This window comes from Delphinapterus leucas, unplaced genomic scaffold, assembly GCF_059928025.1.
Source record: "Delphinapterus leucas isolate spDelLeu-1000000601 "Yukka" unplaced genomic scaffold, BTC_Dleu_Yukka2 spDelLeu_asBTCV2_sq25, whole genome shotgun sequence".
In the NCBI taxonomy this organism is placed as follows: domain Eukaryota; kingdom Metazoa; phylum Chordata; class Mammalia; order Artiodactyla; family Monodontidae; genus Delphinapterus; species Delphinapterus leucas.
The window spans coordinates 15,636,382-15,660,001 of NW_028322234.1; the positions used below are offsets into that span (position 1 = coordinate 15,636,382).

A 23,620-nucleotide genomic window follows, 5' to 3' on the forward strand; every position below is an offset into this window, starting at 1 on the left:
CTGCTTGGCGAGAACCTGGGAGTCACCCTAGACTGACCTGTCAGCCAGTCCTCCTGCTTCTGCGTTCAGAAAACTGCAGAATCCACCCACTTCTCTCCCCTCCTCTGCCCCCACCTTGACCAGCGCTGTCACCTGCACCCTGGTCCCTGGACTCCCATCCTCGTCCCCACAGCCTGTCCTCCCTGCAGCAGCCACCAGAGGGAGACTGTGAGCATCTGAGTCAGGCCCCGCCCCCTCCTCTGACCAAGGCCCTCCAGGGCTCCCACCTCTTTTTTTTTTTTTTTTTGCGGTACGCAGGCCTCTCACTGTTGTGGCCGCTCCCGTTCAGGCTCCGGACGCGCAGGCTCAGCGACCATGGCTCACGGGCCCAGCCGCTCCGCGGCATGTGGGATCTTCCCGGACCAGGGCATGAACCCGTGTCCCCTGCATCGGCAGGCGGACTCTCAACCACTGCGCCACCAGGGAAGCCCGCTTCCACCTCTTTTGCGGTAAAAGCCCAAGTCATCCCTGTGGCCCACAAGGCCCTGCACGACGTGCCCTGTCCCCTCCCTGCCCTCGCCTCCTCCCTCTCTCCCCCTCGCTCACTCTGCTCCAGACACATGGGCCTCCTCGCTGTTCTTCCAACACTCCAGGCATGGTTCTGCCTCAGGGCCTTTGCACGTGCTGTGCCCGCTGCATGGTGTCTTTCCTCCAGATTCCTCCATAGCTCCCTCTCTCACTTCCTCCAGATCTTTGCTCAAATGTCATTCTCTCAAGGGAGGCTTCTTTGAGCCCCCATGTAAAATACATTTACAGTAGCACCCACCCATCCCCCTGACTCTGCTTTATTTTTTTATTTTTATTTTTTTTAAGATTCATTTATTTATTTGTTTCGTTGGTTGGTTGTTCTGAGTCTTAATTGGGGCACGTGGGTTCCTTTGTTGTAGCAGGTGGGCTCCTTAGTTGCAGCATGCAAACTCTTAGTTGTGGCATGCATGTAGGATCTAGTTCCTTGACCAGGGATCGAACCCAGGCCCCCTGCATTGGGACCGCGGAGTCTTATCCACTGCGCCACCAGGGAAGTCCTGCTCTATTGTTTCATAACACTTAGCACTTTTGGACAAATGTAAGTCACTTATTCATTGCACACTTTGTTATTGGCCTTCTTCGCGAGGACACGAATTTTGTCTGACTTCACTGCTGGATCTTGGGACTGGCACACAGTAGGCGCTCAATAAATGAACAGGCATACCTTGTTGTATTGTGTGTCACTTTATTGCCCTCTGCAGATACTGCATTTTTTCCATATTGAAGGTCTGTGGCAACTCTGTGTCAAGCAAGTCTATCGGCGCCATTTTTCCAAGAGCATTTGCTGCCTTCGTATCTCTGGGTCACACTTTGGTAATCCTTGCAAAATTTCAAACATTGTCATTGTGAGTATATTTGCTACGATGATCTGTGATCAGTGATCTTTGACATTACTATTGTAATTGTTTTGGGGCACCATGTAAGATGGTGAACTTAATGGATAAATGTGGTGTGTTCTGACCGCCTCACCCACTGGGTGTTCCCCCATCTCTCCCCATCTCCTTGGGCCTCCTTATCCCCTGAGACACAACCATACTGAAATTAGATCAGTTAGTAACCCTACAGTGGCCTCAGGTATTCCAGTGAAAGGAGGAATCACACGTCTCTTTAAATCAAAAGCTAGAAATGAGGGACTTCCCTGGTAGCGCAGTGGTTAAGAATCTGCCTGCCAATGCAGGGGACATGGGTTTGATCCCTGGTCTGGGAAGATCCCACATGCCGTGGAGCAACTAAGCCCATGCGCCACAACTACTGAGCTCGCGAGCCACAACTACTGAAGCCCGCGTGCCTAGGGCCCACGCACCGCAGTGAAGAGTAGCCCCCGCTCGCCGCAGCTAGAGAAAGCCCGCGGGCAGCAATGAAGACCCAAAATAAATAAATAAATAAAATTTTTAAAAGAGCTAGAAATGATTAATCTTAGTGAGGAAGGCATGTCGAAAGCTGAGACAGGCCAACAGCTGGGCCTCTTGCTACAAATAATTAGCCAAGCCGTGAATGTAAAGGAAACGTTCTTGAAGGAAATTAAAAGTGCTACTCCAGTGAACACGTGAATGATAACAGAGTGAAAGAGCGTCCCTGCTGATAGGGTAGAAGTTTTCGTGGTCTGGATAGAAGATCAAAGCAGCCAGAACATTCCATTAAGTCAAAGCCTCATCCAGCGCAAGGCCCTAACTCTCTTCAGTCCTTTGAAGGCTGAGAGAGGTGAGGAAGCTGCAGAAAAAAGTGTGAGGCCAGCCGAGGTGGTTTCATGAGGTTTAAGGAAAGAAGCCGTTTCCATGACATCAAAGTGCAAGGGGAAGCAGCAAGTGCTGGTGTAGAAGCCGCAGCAAGTTCTCCAGAAGATCTAGTTAAGATCATTCAGGAAGGTGGCTACACTAAACAGACTGTCAATGTAGATGAAACAGCCTTCTATTATTGGAAGAAGATGTCATCTAGGACTTTCATAGCTAGACAGGAGAAGTCAATGCCTGGCTTCCAAGCTTCAAAGGTCAGGCTGGCTCTCTTGTTAGGGGCTAATGCAGCTGGTGACTTTCAGTTGAAGCCAATGCTCATTTACCATTCCCCAAATCCTAGGGCCCTTCAGAATTATGCTCAATCTACTCTACCTGTGCTCTGTAAATAGAACAACAAAGCCTGGATGACAGGATATCTGTTGACAACGTGGTTTGCTAAGTATTTTAAGCCCACTGTTGAGACCTACTGAAATGCAGCAGGACCCTGTGGTCCCTCCCCACCCCACCCCCGCCACTCCCCGCCATGTCCTCAGCCTGCCTTTGTCTGTGGAAAAACTTTGACCAAAGAATAAGCTTATTCAGAGCAGTGAGAAAATGCAGAAACAAAGGAAAACAGTCCAACAAGACTAACTAATAATAATCATTAAGCATAGTTAAGGACTTTTAGTTCCTTCTCAAGGGCTGTAGATAATATTTTGAACCCTATCCTGTGAGCTGTCCTGTAGATACTGAAACGTCCACCAGGTGGAAGAAGTGAACTACATGATGACCAGACTGTGGCCATGACATAAGCTGCCACAGTTCTAAGAATTGGCCTCAAGGAAATGGGAAAAAACCGACCCTGGAACCGAAGATTAACTGTACTTAAAATAATCAAGATGACGCTGGTCAGACCACCCCATGGCCAATTTCAAGATGCCTGTCAGAGCTGCCTGTGGTGTTTCTGCGTGTAGCCCCCTCCCTCCATCTATAAAAGCTCTTGCCCACTGATTGTCAGTGGGGGGCGAGTTGGCCTTTGGACAGTTGCCCCCACCCACCCCCACACCGTGGTTGCCAGTATCCGAAATAAAGCAAACTTTCCTTTCCACCAAACGTGCCTCTTTATTGGCTTTTGAGCTGCAAGCAGCCAGACCCCACTTTTGGTTACACTACAGCTCAGAGAAAAGGGTTCCTTTGAAAATATTACTGCTCATTGACAATGCACCTGGTCACCCAAGAGCTCTGAGGGTGATGGACAATGAGATTCATGTTGTTTTCATGCTTGCTAACTCAATATAGGGAGGAAACTTTGTGCTCTATTACAAGTTAATCACTAAAGGGATGTTGCCTGTAAGCTTAAATTATACATAATGGCCCATCTCTGGGAAGTCGGTCTCCCATGTGCGTTAATTTAAAACACCTTAGTTCAGCTCGCAGGAAACCTCCTGACCAGGCCCACCTGTGAGCGGCTGCGGGCAGGAAGAAATTAACACAACCCAGAACCAGAACTTTACCCCTGCCCCTTCTAGTATAAAAGAACCCAGAATTCTAACTCGGGGAAGGTGGTTCTTTGGGACACTAGTCCACCATCTTCTCCGTCTGCTGGCTTTCCGAGTAAAATCGCTATTCCCTTCCCCAACACCTCATCTCTTGATTTATTCGCCTGTCGTACAGCGAGCAGCACAAGCTTGGATTCGGTAACAAAACAACATCCATGCTGCAGCCCATGGAGCAAGGAGTCATTAACACTTTCATGTCTTATTCTTTAAGAAATTCATTTTTGGGAATTCCCTGAAGTCCAGTGGTTAGGACTCCGCACTTTCATTGCCCACGGGTTTGATCCCTGGTCAGGAAACTAAGATCCCACAAGACGGGCGGTGCAGACAAAACAAAAGGAAAAAAAAAAAAAAAAAAAAGAAGTACATTTCGAAAGGCTACAGCTGCCATGGACGGTGATTCCTCTGATGGATCTGGGCAAAATCAACTGAAAACCTTCTGGAAAGGATTGACCATTCTAGATGCCATGAAGACCATTCGTGATTCATGGGAAGAGGTTAGAGTATCAACATCAACAGGAATTTGGGAGAAGTTGGTGCCAACCCTCATGGATGACTTTGAGGGGTTCAAAACTTCAGTGGAGGAAGTCACTGCAGATGCTGTGGAAACAGCAAGAGAACTAGAATTAGAAGTGGAGTCTGAAGATGGGACAACTGCTGAAATCTCAGGATAAAAGTTTCACAGGTGAGGAGTTGCTTCTTACGGATGAGCAAAGGGAGTGGTTTCTGGAGATGGAAGCTACCCCTGGTGAAGACGCTGTGACGATTGTTGCAATGACAACAAAGGATTTAGGATATGACAGAAACTTAGTTGATAAAGCAGCGGCAGGGTTTGAGGGGATTGACTTCAGTTTTGAAAGAAGTTCTGCTGCAGGTAAAATGCTATCAAATAGCACAGCACGCTACAGAGAAACGGTTCATAAAAGGAAGGGTCAGGGGCTTCCCTGGTGGCGCAGTGGTTGGGAGTCCGCCTGCCGATGCAGGGGACGTGGGTTTGTGCCCTGGTCCGGGAAGATCCCACATGCCGCGGAGCGGCTGGGCCCGTGAGCCACGGCCGCTGAGCCTGCGCGTCCGGAGCCTGTGCTCTGCAGCGGGAGAGGCCACAGCAGTGAGAGGCCCGCGTACCAAAAAAAAAGGGAGTCAATTGATGCAGCAGAGTTCACTGTTGTCTTACTTTAAGAAGTCGCGGCAGCCACCCCAGCCGTCAGCAACCATCACCCTGATCAGTCAGCAGCCATAGAGGCCAGACCCCCCACCAGCAAAAAGATTACGACTCGCTGAAGGCGCAATGATTAGCATTTTTTAGCAAGAACGTAATTTGTTTTTTCTTTTTTTGTTTTGCGGTCCGCGGGCCTCTCACTGTTGTGGCCTCTCCCGTTGCGGAGCACAGGCTCCGGACGCGCAGGCTCAGCGGCCGTGGCTCACGGGCCCAGCCGCTCATGCGGCATGTGGGATCTTCCCGGACCGGGGCACGAACTCCTGTCCCCTGCCTCGGCAAGCGGACTCAGAACCACTGCGCCACCAGGGAAGCCCAGGTATGTACATTTTTAAAAGACATAATATTATGGTACACTTAGACTACAGTGTAGCGTAAACATAATTTATATGCACTGGGAAACCCCAAAATTCATGTCACTCACTTTATTCCGATATTCACTTTATTGCCATGGACTCGACCTGAACCCACTGTATCTCTGAGGCCTGCCTGAACCTGAATTATCGCATAAGTCTGTTTTTGTCTTTAAAACAACCTCTTTTTTAAATTATTTATTTATTTTTATTGGAGTATGGTTGGTTTACATTGTGTTATTTTCTGGTGTACAGCGAAGTGATGCAGTCATATATACGTATGTATATATATATATTTCACATTCTTTTCCATTATGGTTTATTACAGAATATTGAATCTAGTTCCCTGTGCTATACAGTAGGTCCTTGTTGGTTATCTATTTTATATCTGCTAATCCCAAACTCCTAATCTATCCCTCCCCCACTCCCTTTCCCCTTTGGTAATCATAAATTTGTTTTCTATGTCTGTGAGTCTGTTTCTGTTTTGTAAATAAGTTCACTGGTATCATTTTTTTTAGATTCCACATATAAGCAGTATCATATGGTATTTGTCTTTCTCTGTCTGACTTACTTCACTCAGTATGACAATCTCTAGGTCCAACCATGTTGCTGCAAATGGCATGATTTCATTCTTTTTCATGGCTGAGTAATATTCCATTGTGTGCATACATATATATATTTATTATTATTTATTTATTTATATATGACATCTTTATCCATTCATCTGTTGGTGGATACTCAGGTTGCTTCCATGTCTTGACAATTGTAAATAGTGCTGCTATGAACATTGGGGTGCATGTATCTTCTTGAATTAGAGTTTTCTCCATATATATGCCCAGGAGTGGGATTGCAGGATCATATGGTAGTTCTGTTTTTAGTTTTTTAATTAATTAATTAATTATTTTATTTTTGGCTGCGTTGGGTCTTCATTGCTGTGTGTGGGCTTTCTCTAGTTGCGGCGAGCAGGGGCTACTCTTCATTGCGGTGTGAGGGCTTCTCATTGTGCTGGCTTCTCGTTGCACAGCATGGTCTCTAGGTGTGCAGGTTTCCTTAGTTGTGGCACATGGGCTCAGTAGTTGTGGCTCGCAGGCTCTAGAACGCAGGCTTAGTTGCTCCGCAGCATGTGGGATCTTCCTGGACCAGGGCTTGAACCCATGTCCCCTGCATTGGCAGGCGGATTCTTAACCACTGCGCCACCACGGAAGCCCTGTTTTCAGTTTTTTTAAGGAACCTCCATACACTCGTCTACAGTAGCTGCACCAATTTATATTCCCCCCAACAGGGTAGGAGGGTTCCCTTTTCTCCACACCCTCTCCAGCATTTGTTATTTGTAGACTTTTTAATGATGGCCATTCTGAACAGTGTGGGGTGATACCTCGTAGTTTTGATTTGCACTACTCTAATAATTAGTGACGTTGAGCATCTTTTCATGTGCCTATTGACCGTCTGTATGTGTTCTTTGGAGAAATGTTTATTTAGGTCTTCTGCGCATTTTTCACTTGGGCTCTTTGTTTTTTTGTTATTGAGTTGTATGAGCTGTTTGTATATTTTGGAAATTAAGCCCTTGTCATGGTTTGCAAATATTTTCTTGCAATCCCTACGTAGGTCGTCTTTTCGTTTTGTTTTGGTTTCCTTTGCTGTGCAAAACAACCTCTTGATTCCATGTTCCCTTCTTGCCTGTGGGTGAATGGTTCCATTCATTCATTCTGCCATCCATTCATTCATTTACTGAACAGTGTGTATTGACACCTACTGTATGCCAGGGACGGTTTCAAATCAGGGGACATACTGTTGATTAAAGCAGACCCCGTTCCTACCCTCTTGGGGCTCACAGATCCGTGGGGGAGACATTAGACTAGGCGGTTACAACCGAGGTGGTCCGGGGTGTGATGGGGGATGGTAGGGGGAGGGGAGAGCGGCTGTGGGAGGCTTCCTGGAAGGTATCACTCCAGGGAGAAAGGGTAGTCCAGGTGCGGAGGGGGTAGACACAGCCCAAGGGGTGGGAGGAGCCAGTGTGATCCCACCTTCGTGCAAGACCTGTCCCCCCACCTCCCCCAGAACAGGATGCTTCCTTTATTCGTGGGGACCCAGAAGATACTGCGATGAGCATTTGGTGCCACCAGGGGGCGCCGTCGGACAACAGTTCCTGCCTCTCCTCCTCCACCCCCACCCCCCACCCCCCACCCCGGGCTGGCGACAACCTTCCTCCTAAGAGAGCCCAGAGGGACAGGACCCCCAGAAAGTGCCAAGTTCCAGGCCATGCCAAAGGCCTCTCTCCATGATTACAAGCTCCGTAAATAACCGCAGCCGTATAAACATGCCCATTAACTGAGTGTTTAGAAATCCTTCAGTCGAATGCTGTTGGGAACCAGAGCCCAGAGAGGGCAGACAACTACCTTAGGTCACACAGCAAGTCCTACCCCTGCCTGGCCTACACAGTGTCTCCTCCCAACCCCAAATGCCCCTGGGTGGGGATCTTTATTTTTAACCTGGTCAGTGGACACCGCCTTTTTATAGCCCTGGGAGGCGCCCAGGGTTTCCAATTTCCAAGGGAAGTTTTTTAAAAAATTGTTCCCTTCCCAAGAAAAGGAACTGCCTGACCTCTCAGAGGGGCCTGGCCCAATCTCTTATTTTCCCTGAGGCTCCCCGGGGTCCCTCAGACCCCTCACCGGGTGCTATGCCCATTCCCACCGCTTGCCGGGTCTTAGAGTCCCCTTCTGTCATTTGGGGCCATCATGCTCTCTGGCAGCCTCCTGAGGATTCCCAAACTTTGCTTACCTGTCTGTCCTCAGCATCTTTGCTGGCCATCTGCCCTCTTCTTTACTTAATTTCTTTCCTATTCATTGAGTCCTTTATTTTTAAAATATTTATGTATTTATTTATTTTGGCTGCACCAGCTCTTAGTTGCGGCATGCAGGATCTAGTTCCCTGACCAGGGATCAAACCCGGGCCCCTTGCATTGGGAGCACGGAGTCTTACCCACTGGACCACCAGGGAAGTCCCTCCTTGAGTCCTTTAATATTTTTCTTTAAAGAGGTTTAAAAAAACAGCTCTTCCCCACCCCCTGCCCTGGAATTAGATACTGGTGATGGTTGCAAAGCCTTGAGATTATACTAAAGCCACTATGTACGCTTTAAAATGATCAATTTTATCTCAGAAAAAGATTGTAAAAAATACGAACTCGTCTTTATTTTTAAACTTGGGTCATTTTCAGGATTAACATCTGTGAACTCACATGTTGGGAGCAGGGGGCCTAGCGACGCTTTGTTCCTCAAGACACATTCAAATAAATACATAACTACTTAAATTTTTTTCAAGTTCATCTGTGTATGGGACTTCCCTGGTGGTCCAGTGGGTAAGACTCTGCACTCCCAATGCAGGGGGCTGGGGTTCAATCCCTGGTTGGGGAACTAGGTCCTGCATGCCGCAACTAAGACCCAGTACAGCCAAAATAAATAAATAATAAATAAATATTTTTTAAAAGGCTCATCTGTGTATCATATGTATAAATGAGTGTGCAGGCAGTAGGTGCCTATAACTATGACAGCTACACTGAACATTTACTGTGTGCCAGGATGTTTTCAGGGGTAAACTCATTTGATTCTTCATACAATGCTGGTAGGAAGCTGCTACCATCAACACCATTTTACAGAGAGGAAACTGAGGCTCAGAGAGGGGAAGTGACATTCCCAAGGTCATGTGGCCTGTGTCCTAAGGCACCACGCCACACTGTCCAATGAGCATGTTCATTCTGAGTGAGGAAACTGGACTAAATCAGAGGATTGATTGCAAGGTGGTGACCCCGGGGCAGAATCTGGAGCCCCACCTCATCTCCACCAGCACATGTGTTTCATTCAATTCTATTAAACTTTTCAAAGAACCAGCTTTTGGTTTCATTGGTTTTTCTCTATTGTTTGCCCATTTCTATTTTATTGATTTCCACTCGTTATTCTTTGGGCTTGATTTGTGCTGATTTTTCTAGCTCCCTAAGGTGAAACTTTAGATCAGGCATTGGCATGCTTTTGCTGTAAAGGGCTAAACAGTAAATATTTTAGGCTTTGGGGGCCAGATGGTCTCTGTTGCAATGCAATCCTGCCGTTGCAGCATGAAAGCAGCCACAGGGAAGGTGTAAGCACAGGAGTGTGTCTGGACTTGGCCCATGGGCCATAGTTTGCAGATTTTGTTTTTCTTGTCTTCTAGTGCAAGCATTTAAAGCTATACATTGTCCTCTAAGCACTGCTTTAGCTGCACTGCACACATTTTTCATATGTTGTGTTGTATGCTCCATTCAAAGTACTTTCTAGTTTTGTTTGTGACTTCTTCGACTGAAGCTGGGTCACAGCTGCCTACCTGCCAGCTCACTCACCTGTGTTACCTGCCTGCCCTGAGTGGTGGCTGAGTTTAAGGCTCTTTAGAAGTCAATGTTAAGCTACTTCAGCAACTCAAAGGCCTACCTTCCCTGGGACTGAAAGCCTTCTATTAGTCAACACATACTGATTGAGCTCCTACTATGTGCCAGGCATTTTCCTAAGTGCCAGCTATACAGTGGTGAATGAGGCAGCTACAGTAGGGCTCCCACTAGGCCCCAGAGTCACCCCGAGTCAGGAACTCTGCTCCATTTCTCCACAACCCATTAAACAGCCCCACCATCCATCTACTTACTGGCTCTGGCCAAAAAACCTAGGAGTCATCTTAGACTTCTCTCCTTCCCCAAACCAATTCATCAAGTCTTGCCAGCCTTACTCCAAAATGGATCTGAAATCTGTTCACTTCTGTCCATCCCACGACCTCTCTCTAATCTGTTCCTCCAGCTGTAGCCAGTGATCTCAAGGCTTAAATCAGGCCATGTCTCTCCTTGGTGTGAAACTCTGCCATTGCTGCCCATAGCCCTGAGGGTAAAACCCAAATTGCTCTTTAGGGCCTAAAGGCCCTGCACCATCTGCCTGTGTCCACCAGCTCCTCCTGCACTCCCCTCACTCACTCTGATCCAGCCACACAGAGTTCCTTGCTCTTCTTGGAACAAGTCACGTGAGTTCATTTATTCATTCAACAAATGCTTAATGAACTACTGTGAATCAGGCCCTCCTCTAGGTGCTGGGGACACAGTATGGAATGAGCTTGAGTAGTTGACATTCTAAGGAAGGGACATGATGAAAAAACAAGGAAGGAAACAAAGAAAAAGATGATGAGGACTTCCTCGGCAGTCCAGTGGTTAAGACTTCACGCTTCCAATACAGGGCGTGCAGGTTCGATCCCTGGTCGGGGAACTAAGATCCCGCGCGCTGCGTGGCGTGGTCAAGAAATAAATAAAATAAAATAGAATTTTTTTTTTTTTTTAAAGAAGGTGATGACAGGTGTTAAGATTTTAAGGATTAAGAAGGAAGTACCCAGGAGGATGTGGTGGAGGCTGTCTGGGGCTGCGTTTTTAATGATGATCTGGGAGGGCTTCACGGAGGAGGTGACATCCGATGGAGACCTTTCCTTGATGGGCTTTTAGTAGAAGACATCAGGACTCAGGTCAGGGGGAGAGGGTTGCACTGGGGGATTTCAAATGTCCCGTCTGGTGTTGAGGGTCACTGTCTCTTTTGCAACCTACTAGAAACACAGGTGCTGGGGTCAGGGGAGGGAGCACTTCTCCCCCGCCTTGCAGGAGGGGTGGTGCTGCCTGCCTCTGGTCTGGGTCTTGCCTAACACATGTTGTGGCGACCACTGGGTGGAATCACCCTTTGTCCAGTCCTAACTGGATTTCCTGAAGGAATCCACACCCTCACCCTTTCTCCAGGGACACAGAGTTAGTGCCCTGCAGTGCCAGCCAAGTGCCACCTTCCCAGGGGCTGGTCATCTCAGCTTTTGGGCCTGTGATGTGAGCCCCTGAGCAGTGCTATCTTTAACCTCAGGCCGGGACGCTCTGCTCACTGTAAACACTGCTCAGATAACAGTCCTGGAATCCCACGGGGGCGACAGGCTCCGTGCATGGCAAAGCCATCGGGGCTGCTCCCAAGTGGTTAGGGGGGGACTGAAAGCCCCAGAGGCAAGAGGCATTCATTCATTCACTCACCACATGGGTCACTCAGTGGGGACCAACACAGACCCTCCCAGGGCTCCAGAAGGTCTGAGAAAGGCATTAACCGAGTAGACAAGCCAATGAGTAGAAAGAACTTCAGGGCCTGATTTCAGTTCTGCAGAGGCAGGAAGTGGGGTAGGCAGTGACAGTGAGTAGGGGCAGTGGCTCCCACTTGTGGGGTGGGCTGCACACTTTGACACCCTCAATCTTGGGTCTCAGCCTTGACCCCAGGGAGCTCGGGCAGACGCCACTCCCTCTGAGCCCTGGTCTGCTCATCTGTCAGCAAGGTGGGTCACCACCCTGGCTGTGTGGCCTTGGGCAGGCAACGGGCCTCTCTGAACTTGTCTTGTCACTGGTAATGTGCAGGTAATCACTGACCCAAGCTGAGTCAGCCAGCACGACCCATTCCTGGGCTACTACGATTGGTCCAATTCCAGTGAACATCAGGACTTTGGCTGGCGTATGCCATTCTGCCGGCTGCCACGTCGGGACCCAGGAAGCAGATCATTCCTAAATTCTGAGCTGCTGCATCAGTCCTCACTGGAAACCTGCCTGAGCTTTAAGATGGCTTTCTCTGGAGGGTCTCAGGCAAAAGCCACAATTCTCAGCTGTGAGCCTTTAAAGAAAGCACTTGGCCCAGATCGGTTTCCCTCTTTGGCAACTCCCGACAAATACAATCTCTTAATAGCCTCAGTTTCCCCCATTTGCAAGATAGGAATAATGGTACTTATTTTCCAGGGCTGCTGTTGGCAGCCCACCCAAGCACACAGAATGGTGCCTGCCATCCAGTCAGGGCTCAATAAATGCTGCTGGTCTACGTGTTTCCTGAGAGCATCTGCTGACTCAAAATCCACTCTTTCAGGGCAACAACCATATATTCACACCATAGCTGAGTGGGTGTTAGCTGGTAAGTGTGGTTGGGGCCAAGTGAAACCAGGAGTTGGAGAGACCACAGCATGGTCTCCCCACTGTCCCAGGAGCTAAGGACGCAGGGGAGATGACTGGCCTCAGGTATAGCTGGCTCAATCCTCCCCCCGCCTCCAAGGGGGCTCGAACCCTGCCTGGCACTCAGTGGGCCCTCAGGAAACACTCAGTGACCCACCACCAGGGCACTGCTGTTGGGGAGGGTTGACACTGTGAATGTGGGAGAAAAACAATTTAACCAGCGAGACGGCAGGACAAAGGGAGGGGTAGGGGCACATCCACTTCATGCACAGACCTCCTGGGCCAGAGGGTCCATGGGCTCCATTGGGGGTCTCTGCGAAGCAGGGCTGAGCTAGGGGCCTTCCTGTTTCCTGAGCCCTTCCTCGCCTTTCCTGAAGGTCAAGCCCTCTTTTCTGTGGCAACCCTCCTGAAAAGCAGGGCTTTTGACTAAGTCAGTGGGTTTTTTTTTTTCCCTGCAGTAATACATCTTCCTAATGCACTCTGACACAAAGCCCCAGGACACAAACCGAAACTCGGGTGGGAGCCATTAGCCTTTACGTGGACCTTCTACACCTGGTGGCACACTCTCCCTGCCTTCTCCCCCATCTAGCCCGTGCGGGACTGCCAGGCGGCCCTCTCCCCGTGTCATCCTTTTAACAACATCAGTAAGAGACTCGCAATGGACACTGCCTCGTTTCTTTATTCCGGCCTTTGGGAGGGACAGTGACAGCATTTCCCACCTTGACGGAAGGCGAAACCTGGTCTTTCCTTGTAAAGAAAGAATGTCCTAACTAACACTGCAAATCCAAACGAGACCTAGGTCCCTCGGTGGGGCGGGACATCCAGGGACCCGATGTGGCTTCTGGAGGCTTCCGTGTAGCTGCCCCTCGACAAGGCTGCGGGAGAGGCGCGGGGTGGGAACGACCTCTCTCCTGAGTCGGCGGGCGGCTGCTCCCGTCCTCTTCTGCTCTCCCAACATGCCAAGATCACTCTCCTGCTGGCAGCCGGGGCGGATGGAGGATGCCCCCGAGGGAATCTCGCTGGGGCGGGTTCTCTGGCAGGGGCGCTGAACGCCCCGAAGGGTGGCAGACCAAGACTTTGTACCACCTTAGTTGGCAACCCATTCCCAGCATCCAGCGTCTCATCTAGTTGACTTGGTGGCTTAACGGTGTACTTGGCATTGTCTCAGGGTCACCTGGATCCAGTTCCCCAAGCAGCTAAAAAATGGCTACAGCCACTTGGGTTGCTCGCCACACACCTGTGCCCTCCGGTGTGATTCGTGAGGCAGAAGTGACCTGCAGTTTTAACTTGGAAATTGTGAAAACCAAAGCCCAAACCAACCACGCTAGCTCTTGCTGGGTGGGAAGCGGCCGGCAAGCCCTGCTCCTTCAGTGTTTGGCCGGCTCCTCGTTTGGAAAATTACTTCTCCTTCTAGGGTGAACGGGAAGTCGGGCGGCCCAAGTAAAAGGCAAACGAGTGAAGTGTTCAGAAAGGTACCGTCACCCTCGTTTTGGGGACTGATAGGCCGGGATGGCCCCTCCCTCCGTCAACTCTTCACACAACGAAGCTCACTCCTGCCGGCCGTGGCCATCTCGGGCACGACAAAACCCTCGCTGCGTCAAATGAACTTAGAGAGCCCGACAAACCAAAATCTTACCAAAAAAAAAAAAAAAAGTATATGGCAGCAAAACCTCAGGACTCCTGAGCCACACCTGTAACCTGCCCGCTTAGTAAATAAACGGAACACCAAACCACAAAAGCTACGCAAAGGGCAGGCCGCCCCCGCAGAGAGCCCGGCCCACAGCAAGGCGGAGGGAGCTGGTGCAAACGTGCTGTAGGGGGCGAGTCTCCCACTCCCCCTCCGCCCGGGGACCCCCAGTCCTAACACTGCACTGGGCGGCTGGGTCTATCCGGCCACGTAAGGGGCAGAGGCCTGACCCGACTCTCCGTTTCTTCTTGCGTTTCTAGCAGGGGAGGATGGCGATGGCTTCAATCCCTCTGCCTCCGGGTCAGAAGGAGACGCTCAGAAACCCAGGCAGACAGGACTAAGGTGCGGGAAGTTGAGCGTCTTCTCCCTGTTGAGGATGGGCGCGCGCGCGCGCGCTGGCTCCTCGAGAAAGTCCTTTCTCCTAGCGCGTGATCCTGAAGGCTTCTAGCACCGACAGCTCGCTGACTCCTTTCCCCTCTCCCTGCGGAGGGGAGGGGCCGTGGAGGCGGGAAAGCCCTTCCCCCATTCCAGCCACCGGAAGTGCTCCCCGGCGGGGCGGGGACAGATGCAGGTCCCGCCCCTCCCAGGTTCTCCTCTGGGCCCTGTTAGTGCAGTTCGATGAAAGCCTCCAGCTCTTCGGGGATGAAACCCTTGTAGGGGATCTTGTTCTTGTCCAGGGCGCGGGCCGCAAGGCACTGCAGGGTCACGTAGTTGAAAGGCTGAATGGTGCTCTTGGCTAGCAGCTTCTCGTCCAGCAGCTCGTAGGCTGTCTTCTTGAAGGCGTTGGTGGCGTCCATGTGGGCCCCCGCCTCGATCAGGGCGTTCATGATCCCCGGGCAGTTGTTCTGCGCCGCGATGTGCAGCGGGGTGTTGTTGTCAAAGTCCCGGCTGTCTGGGTCGGCCCCGCAGTCGAGCAGCACCTTGACCACCTGGAGGGAGGGGAACCTGCCCACCGGGTAGCGGCCCACGTTCGTGGTCTCCGCGTCCACGGCCATGTGCAGAGGGGTGAAGCCGTTCTTGCCGCGGGGGGCGCACTTGAGCAGCCGGTAGACCTTCTGGTGCTTCAGGTGCTCCTGGTCAGGCGTGCACTCCACTTTCTCCAGCAGGTAGAGCAGGTGGAGGATGATGGCCAGGGCCTTGGTGAACTGGGCCGAGTCCCCGGGCTCCTTGGGCAGCTGCAGAGCCCGCTCCACTTCCCGGACTCCTTTGCACAGCACCCCCATGAGGTCTGCAAAGCCGACTGGCGTGCCCAGGCTGCCCTTGGCCGAGCGGTCCTGGAGCACGTAGGAGAAAAGTTCGGCAAAGGAGAGGAAGCTGCTGGCGGTCATGGGGCTCAGAGGCTCGAGGTTGTTCTGCTGCATGTCTAGGGCATACTTCCACAAGCGGATGCAGCGCTCGAAGTTGCCTGAGTCGGCGTACACCGCACCCCGGTACCGAATATAGTAGGAAGTGTCTGGGTGGGAGGGACCCAGGATGCGCTCTCGGATCAACAAGGCCTGCATGCGCATCTCATCCGGGTCGGTGATAAGCGCCTCCAATTCCTCGGCGGTGTTCACCTCCCTGGAATAGTCATAGGCGAGGACCAGCTGCGAGGGCTCGGGTTTGGGCAGATACGCGCCCCCCTGGTGACGAAGCTCCATGGCCCGTCTCCAGTGTTTCAGGGCCCCGAGCAGATCTCGCTTCTTATCCACGTAGGTGGCTCCCAGCAACTCCAAGGCTTCCACGGCGGCTTCCCGGCTGGTGGGGCAGCAGCTCTCGTACGATTCCTCACTCAGGGATTCCTCTGAGGAGGAGCTGCCGCAGCGGGTGCCCTGGGGCTGCGCGCACGCCACGCCGGCGGAGGGGCCTTCTCGGGCCAGCCCTGGCCTCGCTTCCTCCCCAGAGGGCTGCTCCTGGATGAGGTACTCCACGATGTTGGTGTGGCCCGTCACGCTGGCCGCCAGCAGCGGGGTCATGCCGTAGCCGTCCCGTTCCATGCGGGCGTTGCACCCGAGCAGTAGCTGCAGGATCTCCAGGCTGCCGGACTCGGCGCAGTCGTGCAGGGCCGTGTTGCCTTTGGCGCTGCGCCGGTTCACCTGGGCGCCCTGCTCTAGCAGGTAGCGGGCGATCTCGCGGTGACCCTTGTAACAGGAGATCATGAGGCACGTGTGACCGTGCCGGTTGGCCACCTCCAGGTCGGCCTGGTGCTCGCCCACCAAGTAGCGCACCACCTCCAGGTGCCCGTCGAAGCAGGCGGCGCGCAGGGGCGTCGAGTTGGTGCGCGTGGTGCGGTTCACCGAGGCCCCACGGCGCAGCAGGCTCCGCACCACGTCCAGGTGGCCGGCGGCCGAGGCGGCCCACAGCGGCGGAGCACCCTCGATGGTCTCGCCATCGAAGTGCACCGAGCCGCCCGCCTCCACGCTCGCGCCGCACCGGTCCACCAGGTACTCGACCACGTCCAAATGGCCGTAACGGGCGGCGATGAGCAGCGGCGTCCCCCCGCTGGCCACCTCGCCCGTCAGCTCTTCCAGCTCCTCCCGGCTCCGGCCGCTGAGCAGCTTCTGAAGCAGCTGCAGCTTGCCGTCGCGGGCGGCGTTGTACACGGCGGTGTGGAGGTCCATGGTCCGGGCCTCCGCCAGGCCATGGGCCAGCCGCCGGGGTACTGGGGGACGGGGCGAGGGGACAGCGGACTAGCGCCCGGAGGAACACGGGGCAACCTTCACCGTCTCCCCCACCGCCATCTTAGGGGCTTCTGGGGCGGAACAAAATGGCTGCCGCGACCTGGTTCCATTGGAGACTGGAAGGGTGCAGGGAAATGTAGTTCTCTAAGCCGGCACACTCCATGAAACAGATAAAGGAACGGTAAGGTATTAAAACTACAACTCCCAGAAGGCCGAGGGCCAGCGGCGGCGAAGTGGTATCACGATGCATGGCGGGAACGGCAGTTCCAATCACAGCCAATTGTGGCGGAAACTCCTCCCTCGAGGACTACCACTCCCGTCATGCAATGCTATCGCGATGGCTTGTGGGACCTGGGAAAGTTTGGCTACGTACTTCCTGTGGCTGTCACTGTACCGGAACCGACGGAAACGCAGACGCAGGCGAAAGGAGTACGTTCCGCAAAAGGCAGGGAGAGCGACTCGGAGCCAACCAGGAGCGAGAGCAAAGGCGAAACCAGGCGAGTGGTCCGATTTGGGTTTCGCGAGGCCGAGCCGCTCACCGGCAGGGGGCGCTCGGGAGAGGCAGGAAAGTGGGGCGGGGTGGGGACGTTAGGAGAGCAGGGAGTACAGGTGGCCCTAAGGTTCAGTGTCCGGCGCTCGTTCACTTCTCATTCATTCGTTCATTCATTCACACACTCATATGTTTATTTGCTCACTCATTAATACCCTATTAAAAATTTAGTTTTCCTTCCTTCAACCCTCAACATCCTCAATACAAAATCTAAATTAATTTGCCTCAGCCCTTGGTCATTTGGCTGGGGAACTTCTCCAATATCATTGTGAGTAAACCTCTGGGGTTGGGGGCTTTGAGAATCTCAGTTACTTGCTCAAGGGCACAGGGCAAGTAAATGGCCTGGTCGGGATTTGAACCCAGGCAGAAGTGGCTACGTAATTTGCAGGGCCCAGTGCAATAGGAAAATGTAGAGCTCCTTGTCCAAAAGTGATGAAGAGCTTCCCAACAAGGACAGCAGGGCATTAAACCAAGCGTGGGGCCCTTCTGAGCATGGGGTCCTGGGTGACTGCACACGTCGACACCCCCGTGAAGCCTGAACCCCACCTCCAAAGTCAGACCCTTACCCCCAACACTGTCTTGCCTCTAATTTGCTGCTGCCTGCTCCAGGGTTATTGAGGATTACTGGAAAGATGAAGGAGGTTGCTGTGTCCAGGAACGTTCGAGAAATGCATGGTGTTCTCTACCTCCCGACTTTTGTGTGTGCTGTTCCCTCTGCTTGGAATGCTGTTCCATACCTTCTTCCCTTGGCTACATCTTGGGCCTTCTTCAGGTCTCAGCTGAGACTTCAGGTCTTCTTGGATGATTCCTTGACCTGGAGCTTACTGGGTGCCCTCCCTGGCACCACTGACGTTCTGCTTCGTGAATCTTAGAGAAATACTCTGTTCTAGTCAGTTCAGGGTGTTGTAACAAATACCACAGGCTGGGTGGCTATATTACTCGGGATTCTCCGGAGAAACAGAACCCAGTAGGAGATAGGTAGACAGATAGATATGTTACTGAACTCAGGTTCAGCTGGTCGCCGTTCAAAAGCTAATACTCTAGTGGCAAATGTCAGTAGAAAGGAAAGATGCTTTATTCCGAAAAGCCAGCAATTTGGGGAGAAGGTGGGCTCATGTCTGGAGACCAACTCCAGAGATTCTGCTCAAACATGACAATTTTTAGAGGGAAAAAGGGGGAAATCTCAGTAAATCATTGCGGTAGGAGGTCAGCTTCTTTGTCCATTTTCCATTGTTTGCAGACTGCTGACTTCTCCTGATCTTATTTTGGATGGTGTCTTGCACGCGTGGTCCACCTGCCAATTTGCTATGGGGCAGCTGAGGTTAGAGAGTCAGTCATTCATTTTTTGTTGTTTTTTTAAGATAGATTTTATTCATTTTTAAAATTTTGTTTATTTTTGACTGCGTTGGGTCTTTGTTGCTGCACATGGGCTTTCTCTAGTTGCAGCGAGCAGGGGGCTACTCTTCGTTGCCGTGCGTGGGCTTCTCATTGTGGTGGCTTCTCTTGTTGTGGATCACGGGCTCTAGGCGTGCGGGCTTCAGCAGTTGTGGCATGTGGGCTCAGTAGTTGTGGCTCGTGGGCTCTAGAGCGCAGGCTCAGTAGTTGTTGTGCACGGGCCTAGTTGCTCCGCGGCATGTGGGATCTTCCCGGACCAGGGCTGAAACCCGTGTCCCCAGCATTGGCAGGCGGATTCTTAACCACTGCGCCACTAGGGAAGCCCTAGTCAGTCATTCTTTAATCCTTCATTCTTACTCCTTCTAATCTAGGAAAGGAATCAACAGGTCAGGCAAGGCGTTGTGTACACTTAGTAAAGCAAAAATCAGGAGTTAGAGTAAATGTTACCTAGTGATCTCATTTTTATGATTAAGGTTTAAGGGGAACAGAAATAGACAAACAGGAAAGGGGCCAAAGAGCTGCTTACAAATTCCCACTTGTCAGACATCATTTCATTTCTGTGGGATTAAGGCCAAAGGTCCATCTTCCGTAACTTCTTCATGCTGACATAGGACGCTGTGTTTTCAGAGTGAAAGATGTCGACATGGGTCTGCAGCATCTCTTTGCTGACAATTTTAGTCTCCTGCTTACATATAGGGGCAGAGCAAGCTATAATTATTCTAATGCCCACACAGATATAGATTATTATGAGCAATAATGTTAATCCCATTCTTTCATTGGACATTGAGTCTGTGACTCTAGTGTCCTAGTCGTTAACTGCTTGAGCCCGCTCTTTTGTGACTCAGGGAGGCCTGGGAGACTTCAGCTTTTCCGCAGACAAGAGGCAGGGGTCATAAAGGGGCCTTTGTATTTGGGGAGGGCCCTGCAGGGTTCTGCTCAGTTCCATATCTATCTATCTATATGTATCTATCTATCTATCTATATATATATATTAGGAATTAACTCATGTGATTATGGCGTCTGAGAAGTTCTATGATCTGCCATCTGTAATCTGGAGAACAAGCAAAGCTGGTGGTGTCATTCAGTCCAAGTCTGAAGGCCTGAGAACCAGGGGCTCTGATGTCTGAGGGCAGGAAATACGGATGTCCCAGCTCAAGAAAAAAGAGAATTCACCCTTCCTCCACCTTCTTGTTTTATTCAGGCCTTCAGTGGATTGGATGACGCCCACATTGGTGGGGCTGATCTTCTTTTTCTTAGTCTACTGAATCACATGCTAACCTCTTCCAGAAACACCCTCATAGACACACCCAGAAATAATGTTTTACCTGCTACCTGGGCATCTCTTAGCCCAGTCAAGTTGACACATAAAATTAACCATCACAGTGGCTTAAACAAACAAACGTTTATTTCTTACAGTTCTGGAGGCTGGAAGTTCAAGATCAGGGTGGCAGCATGATCAGGTTCTGATGAGGACTCTCTTCCTGGTTTGTAGACAGCTGTCTTCTCAACTGTGTCCTCACGTGGAGGAGAGAGAAGGAAAGAGAGAGAGAGAGAGCTGTGCTCCCTTCATCCCTTTATAAGGGCATCAATCGCATCCTGAGGGCAGCACCCTTACAACCTCATCTAAACCTGATCATCTCCCAAAGGCCCCAACTCCAAATACCATCCCGTTGAGGCTTAGTGCTTCAACATATCGGGTTTTTTTTGGTGGGGAGGTGAAACATTCCATCCGTAACATACTTTAAAATGACTTCCTGAGATTCAGGGCTTGTTAATGGAATTCCTGAATTGTTGAACATAAAAGAGGGAGAATTGAGGGAGCTCCAAGGAGCGGGGTGGGGGGGGGCGGGAGGACAGACCCTCTCCCACAGGCTTGATGGGGCAAGTTTCTTTTGGAAGCAGGGGAGCATGCCTGAATGTGGGGACCAGAGGCAAAGGCAACAGGGAATGCCCCTTGATTCACACATGGTGCTTTGAGGATTTGAACCCAGGCTTTCTGTGCCCATAGCCACAGCACTGTGGGTCCTGATGAACTTATATCCTTTACGTCATTGAGTGCACTTAGTTTTGACTATTTCTGATTGCATAAATGTTATGTACTCTCATCAAGAAATACAGACAAGCAAAGGAGAAAGAAAAATCGTGAAAACCCTTCCTAGCGTCCTGCAGCCAGAGACAAAACCGTCACTGATCTACAAGCACTTCTTTCGTTTTGCATCTTTCTGGTCACAAATCTGAATTTCTTCCACTCTTACCTGCCACGGACTGTTGAAAAGAACACCTTCGATTAATAACAGCTCTTTCAGGGGCAAAAACAAAAAACAAATGAACAAACAAAAACCCACACCATGCTAAACATATGCATGGCTTTTAGTTAAATCTAGTTCAGTTTTTCTCTGGTTCCTGAAACACAAAAGCATGGAAAAGTGATCATTTTGGGGATCAAGGAAATACAGGTATTATGCTACCTGCCTTTTGACAGTATAGCTTGAATATTTCCCATGGTACTCCCATGGTACTCAACAGGTACCATGTTTTAGATAGACAGTCTCCTGTTAGTAGACATTTATTGCATGCCCACTAGGTGCCAGGTACTGCTCTGGATACTAAAGCTACAATCGTGAACAAGAAAGACAAAATTCCCAACCGTGGCACAGCTGACATTCTAATCACATTTTTTCCCTGATAGTATTTTTCATGGCTGTATAGTATTCCATGGTGTGGACTTGTGCCACGATTTATGTAGATAGCCCCCATCTATTAAAACCTCCACTCTAGTGCACATGCTGGTAGCAAAATTTTTGTGTTTTCTTTATTTTTCTAGATTGGGGTAAAAGATACATAACATAAAATTAAGTGTACGGTTCCATGGCATTAAGTACATTCACATTGTTGGGCAACCATCCCCACCATCATCTCCAGAACTTTCTCATCTTCCCAGACTGAAACTCTGTCCCCATGAAACACTGACTCTCCATCCCCCTCCCCCAGCCCCTGTCCCCACCATCTACTTCCTGTGTCTATGGATGTGACTCCTCTAGGGACCTCCTGTGAGTGGGATCAGACTGTATATGACCTTCTGTGTCTGGCTTCTTTCACTGAGCATCATGTCCTCAAGGTTCATCCATACTGTAGTTTCTATCCTCTTTAAGCCGCTATAGTTGTGGATTTTCTGACACACTATGGGAATGTGTCCTAACCAGCCCAAGCTTAGGAGGGAGAGCTGGGGAGAAGAAGGCTGGAATTGGAATGAGGTTGGGGATAATTGATAGGGTAAGATAGCAGAGGAATTTGGGAGGGGCATCCAGAAAGTGGGAGGAGCTCCCCTTGCACTCATCTACCTTCCAGAGAAAAGACTGAGAACAGGATGTGGGGATGGAAATGGGGAGATTTGGGGACCCCCACATCATGGAGTGTCCCCAGCTCTGCTCCGCTGCAAGCAGAGTAAAGACACACACTCACAGCAAGTTCTAATTTCACTCGCCCAGGCTCCCAACTTCGATTAATAACAGCTCTTTCAGGGGCAAAAATCAGCCATGCTGATTTATATTCTAAACACTTACTACCTCAGTCCTGTTCAGAATTCTCCCCTCCAGGCTGTGCTGAAGCCGGCATGCCCTGGCTTATAAGGGCCAAATTTTCTAGATTTTTGACAACCAGAGATTAAGCCCAGCTAGTACTGAACATTAAATTATAGAGATTTAACACTTAACAGATCATAAAAAAAAAAAGGTGATACGCAAATACTCATCATGTCCTAATTATTCACGCAAATACTCATCACGTCCTAATTATTCACTAAGCATTACTGTTATCTATGCTTTCGGGGTAACATGCCTATGAAGGTACATGGCGGAAATACCATATGATGGTGTGGACCTGCCCATCTCCTCCCAATTTCCCACTCTGTGACGCCATCAGGTAGCTCGAAACCATCCTTGATGGGGTACCTGCATCCTCAGCAACGCTCCCCCGCAAGGCCCCCCGACCTTGCTCTGTTTTCTTCCCACAGCACGTATCAGTTTGCAACCTGACTTCCTATATCACTGACGTGTTTACGACCTTTATTCTCAGTGTGCTTGCTTACCATGTCAGCTCGGACAAGGCAGGGATTTTGGTCTGTCATGTTCACTGCTGTGTCCCAGTTTCTAGCAGCGCCCGGCACACAGTAGGCACTCAGTAAATATGGGGGATGTGAATAAAGGGGTCACTCCAGGAAGCGCATTTTAACCACAGTTCCACCCCGCCTAATGTTCCGTGGCCCGGGCACCATCCACCTTCTCCTCCTTCATTCTGATTTATTTCCGACGCCCTGCAGGCTTCCAGGGAGGCAGCCACGAGGAGACACGGTGGGGGCCGCTACTTGGGCCGTGACTGCGGTCCACCCAGGCGGCGGCCCCCTCCCCAGACCCTCTGCATCTGGGGAGCCTGTTCTCCCAATGCCTGTCCCCTCACCAGGCCCGGGAGGCTGCAAACGTCCGGCCCCCATGCGCCGGCACATCCCCGGGCCGCCCGCCAGGTGCGCATCGCGGGGCGCCAGCGGCTGCGGCGTTTCCCTTCCCGCGCAGCAGCCTAAACGCGGCAGCCGATGCGGGGCCACGGCGCAGCCACCTGCATGCTACGGGCGCACCAAGAACCAAGGAGGCCACGGGGACCTCTAGGGCCGTGCCCAACCCCAGCTGGGGGGCTTTTCATCGTAGGGCGCTTTAAAATCTTTTTAATGAGAAAATATTTTAAACATTCAGGAAAATAGGGAAAATAATATGACAGACACCCAAGATAGCAATGCCAAAGAGTAGGTGTCCTCATTCATCTCATAAATATTTCATGAGGTTACCAGTGTGTCTGGCACTGTTTTAGGAGATGGGGTAGAACTGGGAGAAAAATAGAGCAAACCCCCTTAACTCTGGAATCT

The 23,620-nt window shown here is 50.9% G+C and overlaps 2 protein-coding genes across 2 annotated transcripts in view; one reads left to right on the forward strand and one right to left on the reverse strand.

Moving 5' to 3' along the window:
* TICAM1 (TIR domain containing adaptor molecule 1) overlaps positions 1 to 16,618 on the forward strand; it is a 39,114-nt gene extending 22,496 nt beyond the window's left edge. The window contains exon 3 of the transcript XR_016391521.1: positions 298 to 16,618. The gene's annotated coding sequence lies outside the window, so the exon portion shown is untranslated. The remainder of the gene's footprint in view (positions 1 to 297) is intronic.
* On the reverse strand, positions 13,075 to 16,847 carry FEM1A (fem-1 homolog A). Its single transcript, XM_022556971.3, has one exon. It carries the CDS (start codon positions 16,698 to 16,700, stop codon positions 14,706 to 14,708), a length of 1,995 nt encoding a protein of 664 aa, XP_022412679.1. The 5' UTR covers positions 16,701 to 16,847; the 3' UTR covers positions 13,075 to 14,705.
* Between the last annotated feature and the right edge of the window lie 6,773 nt (positions 16,848 to 23,620).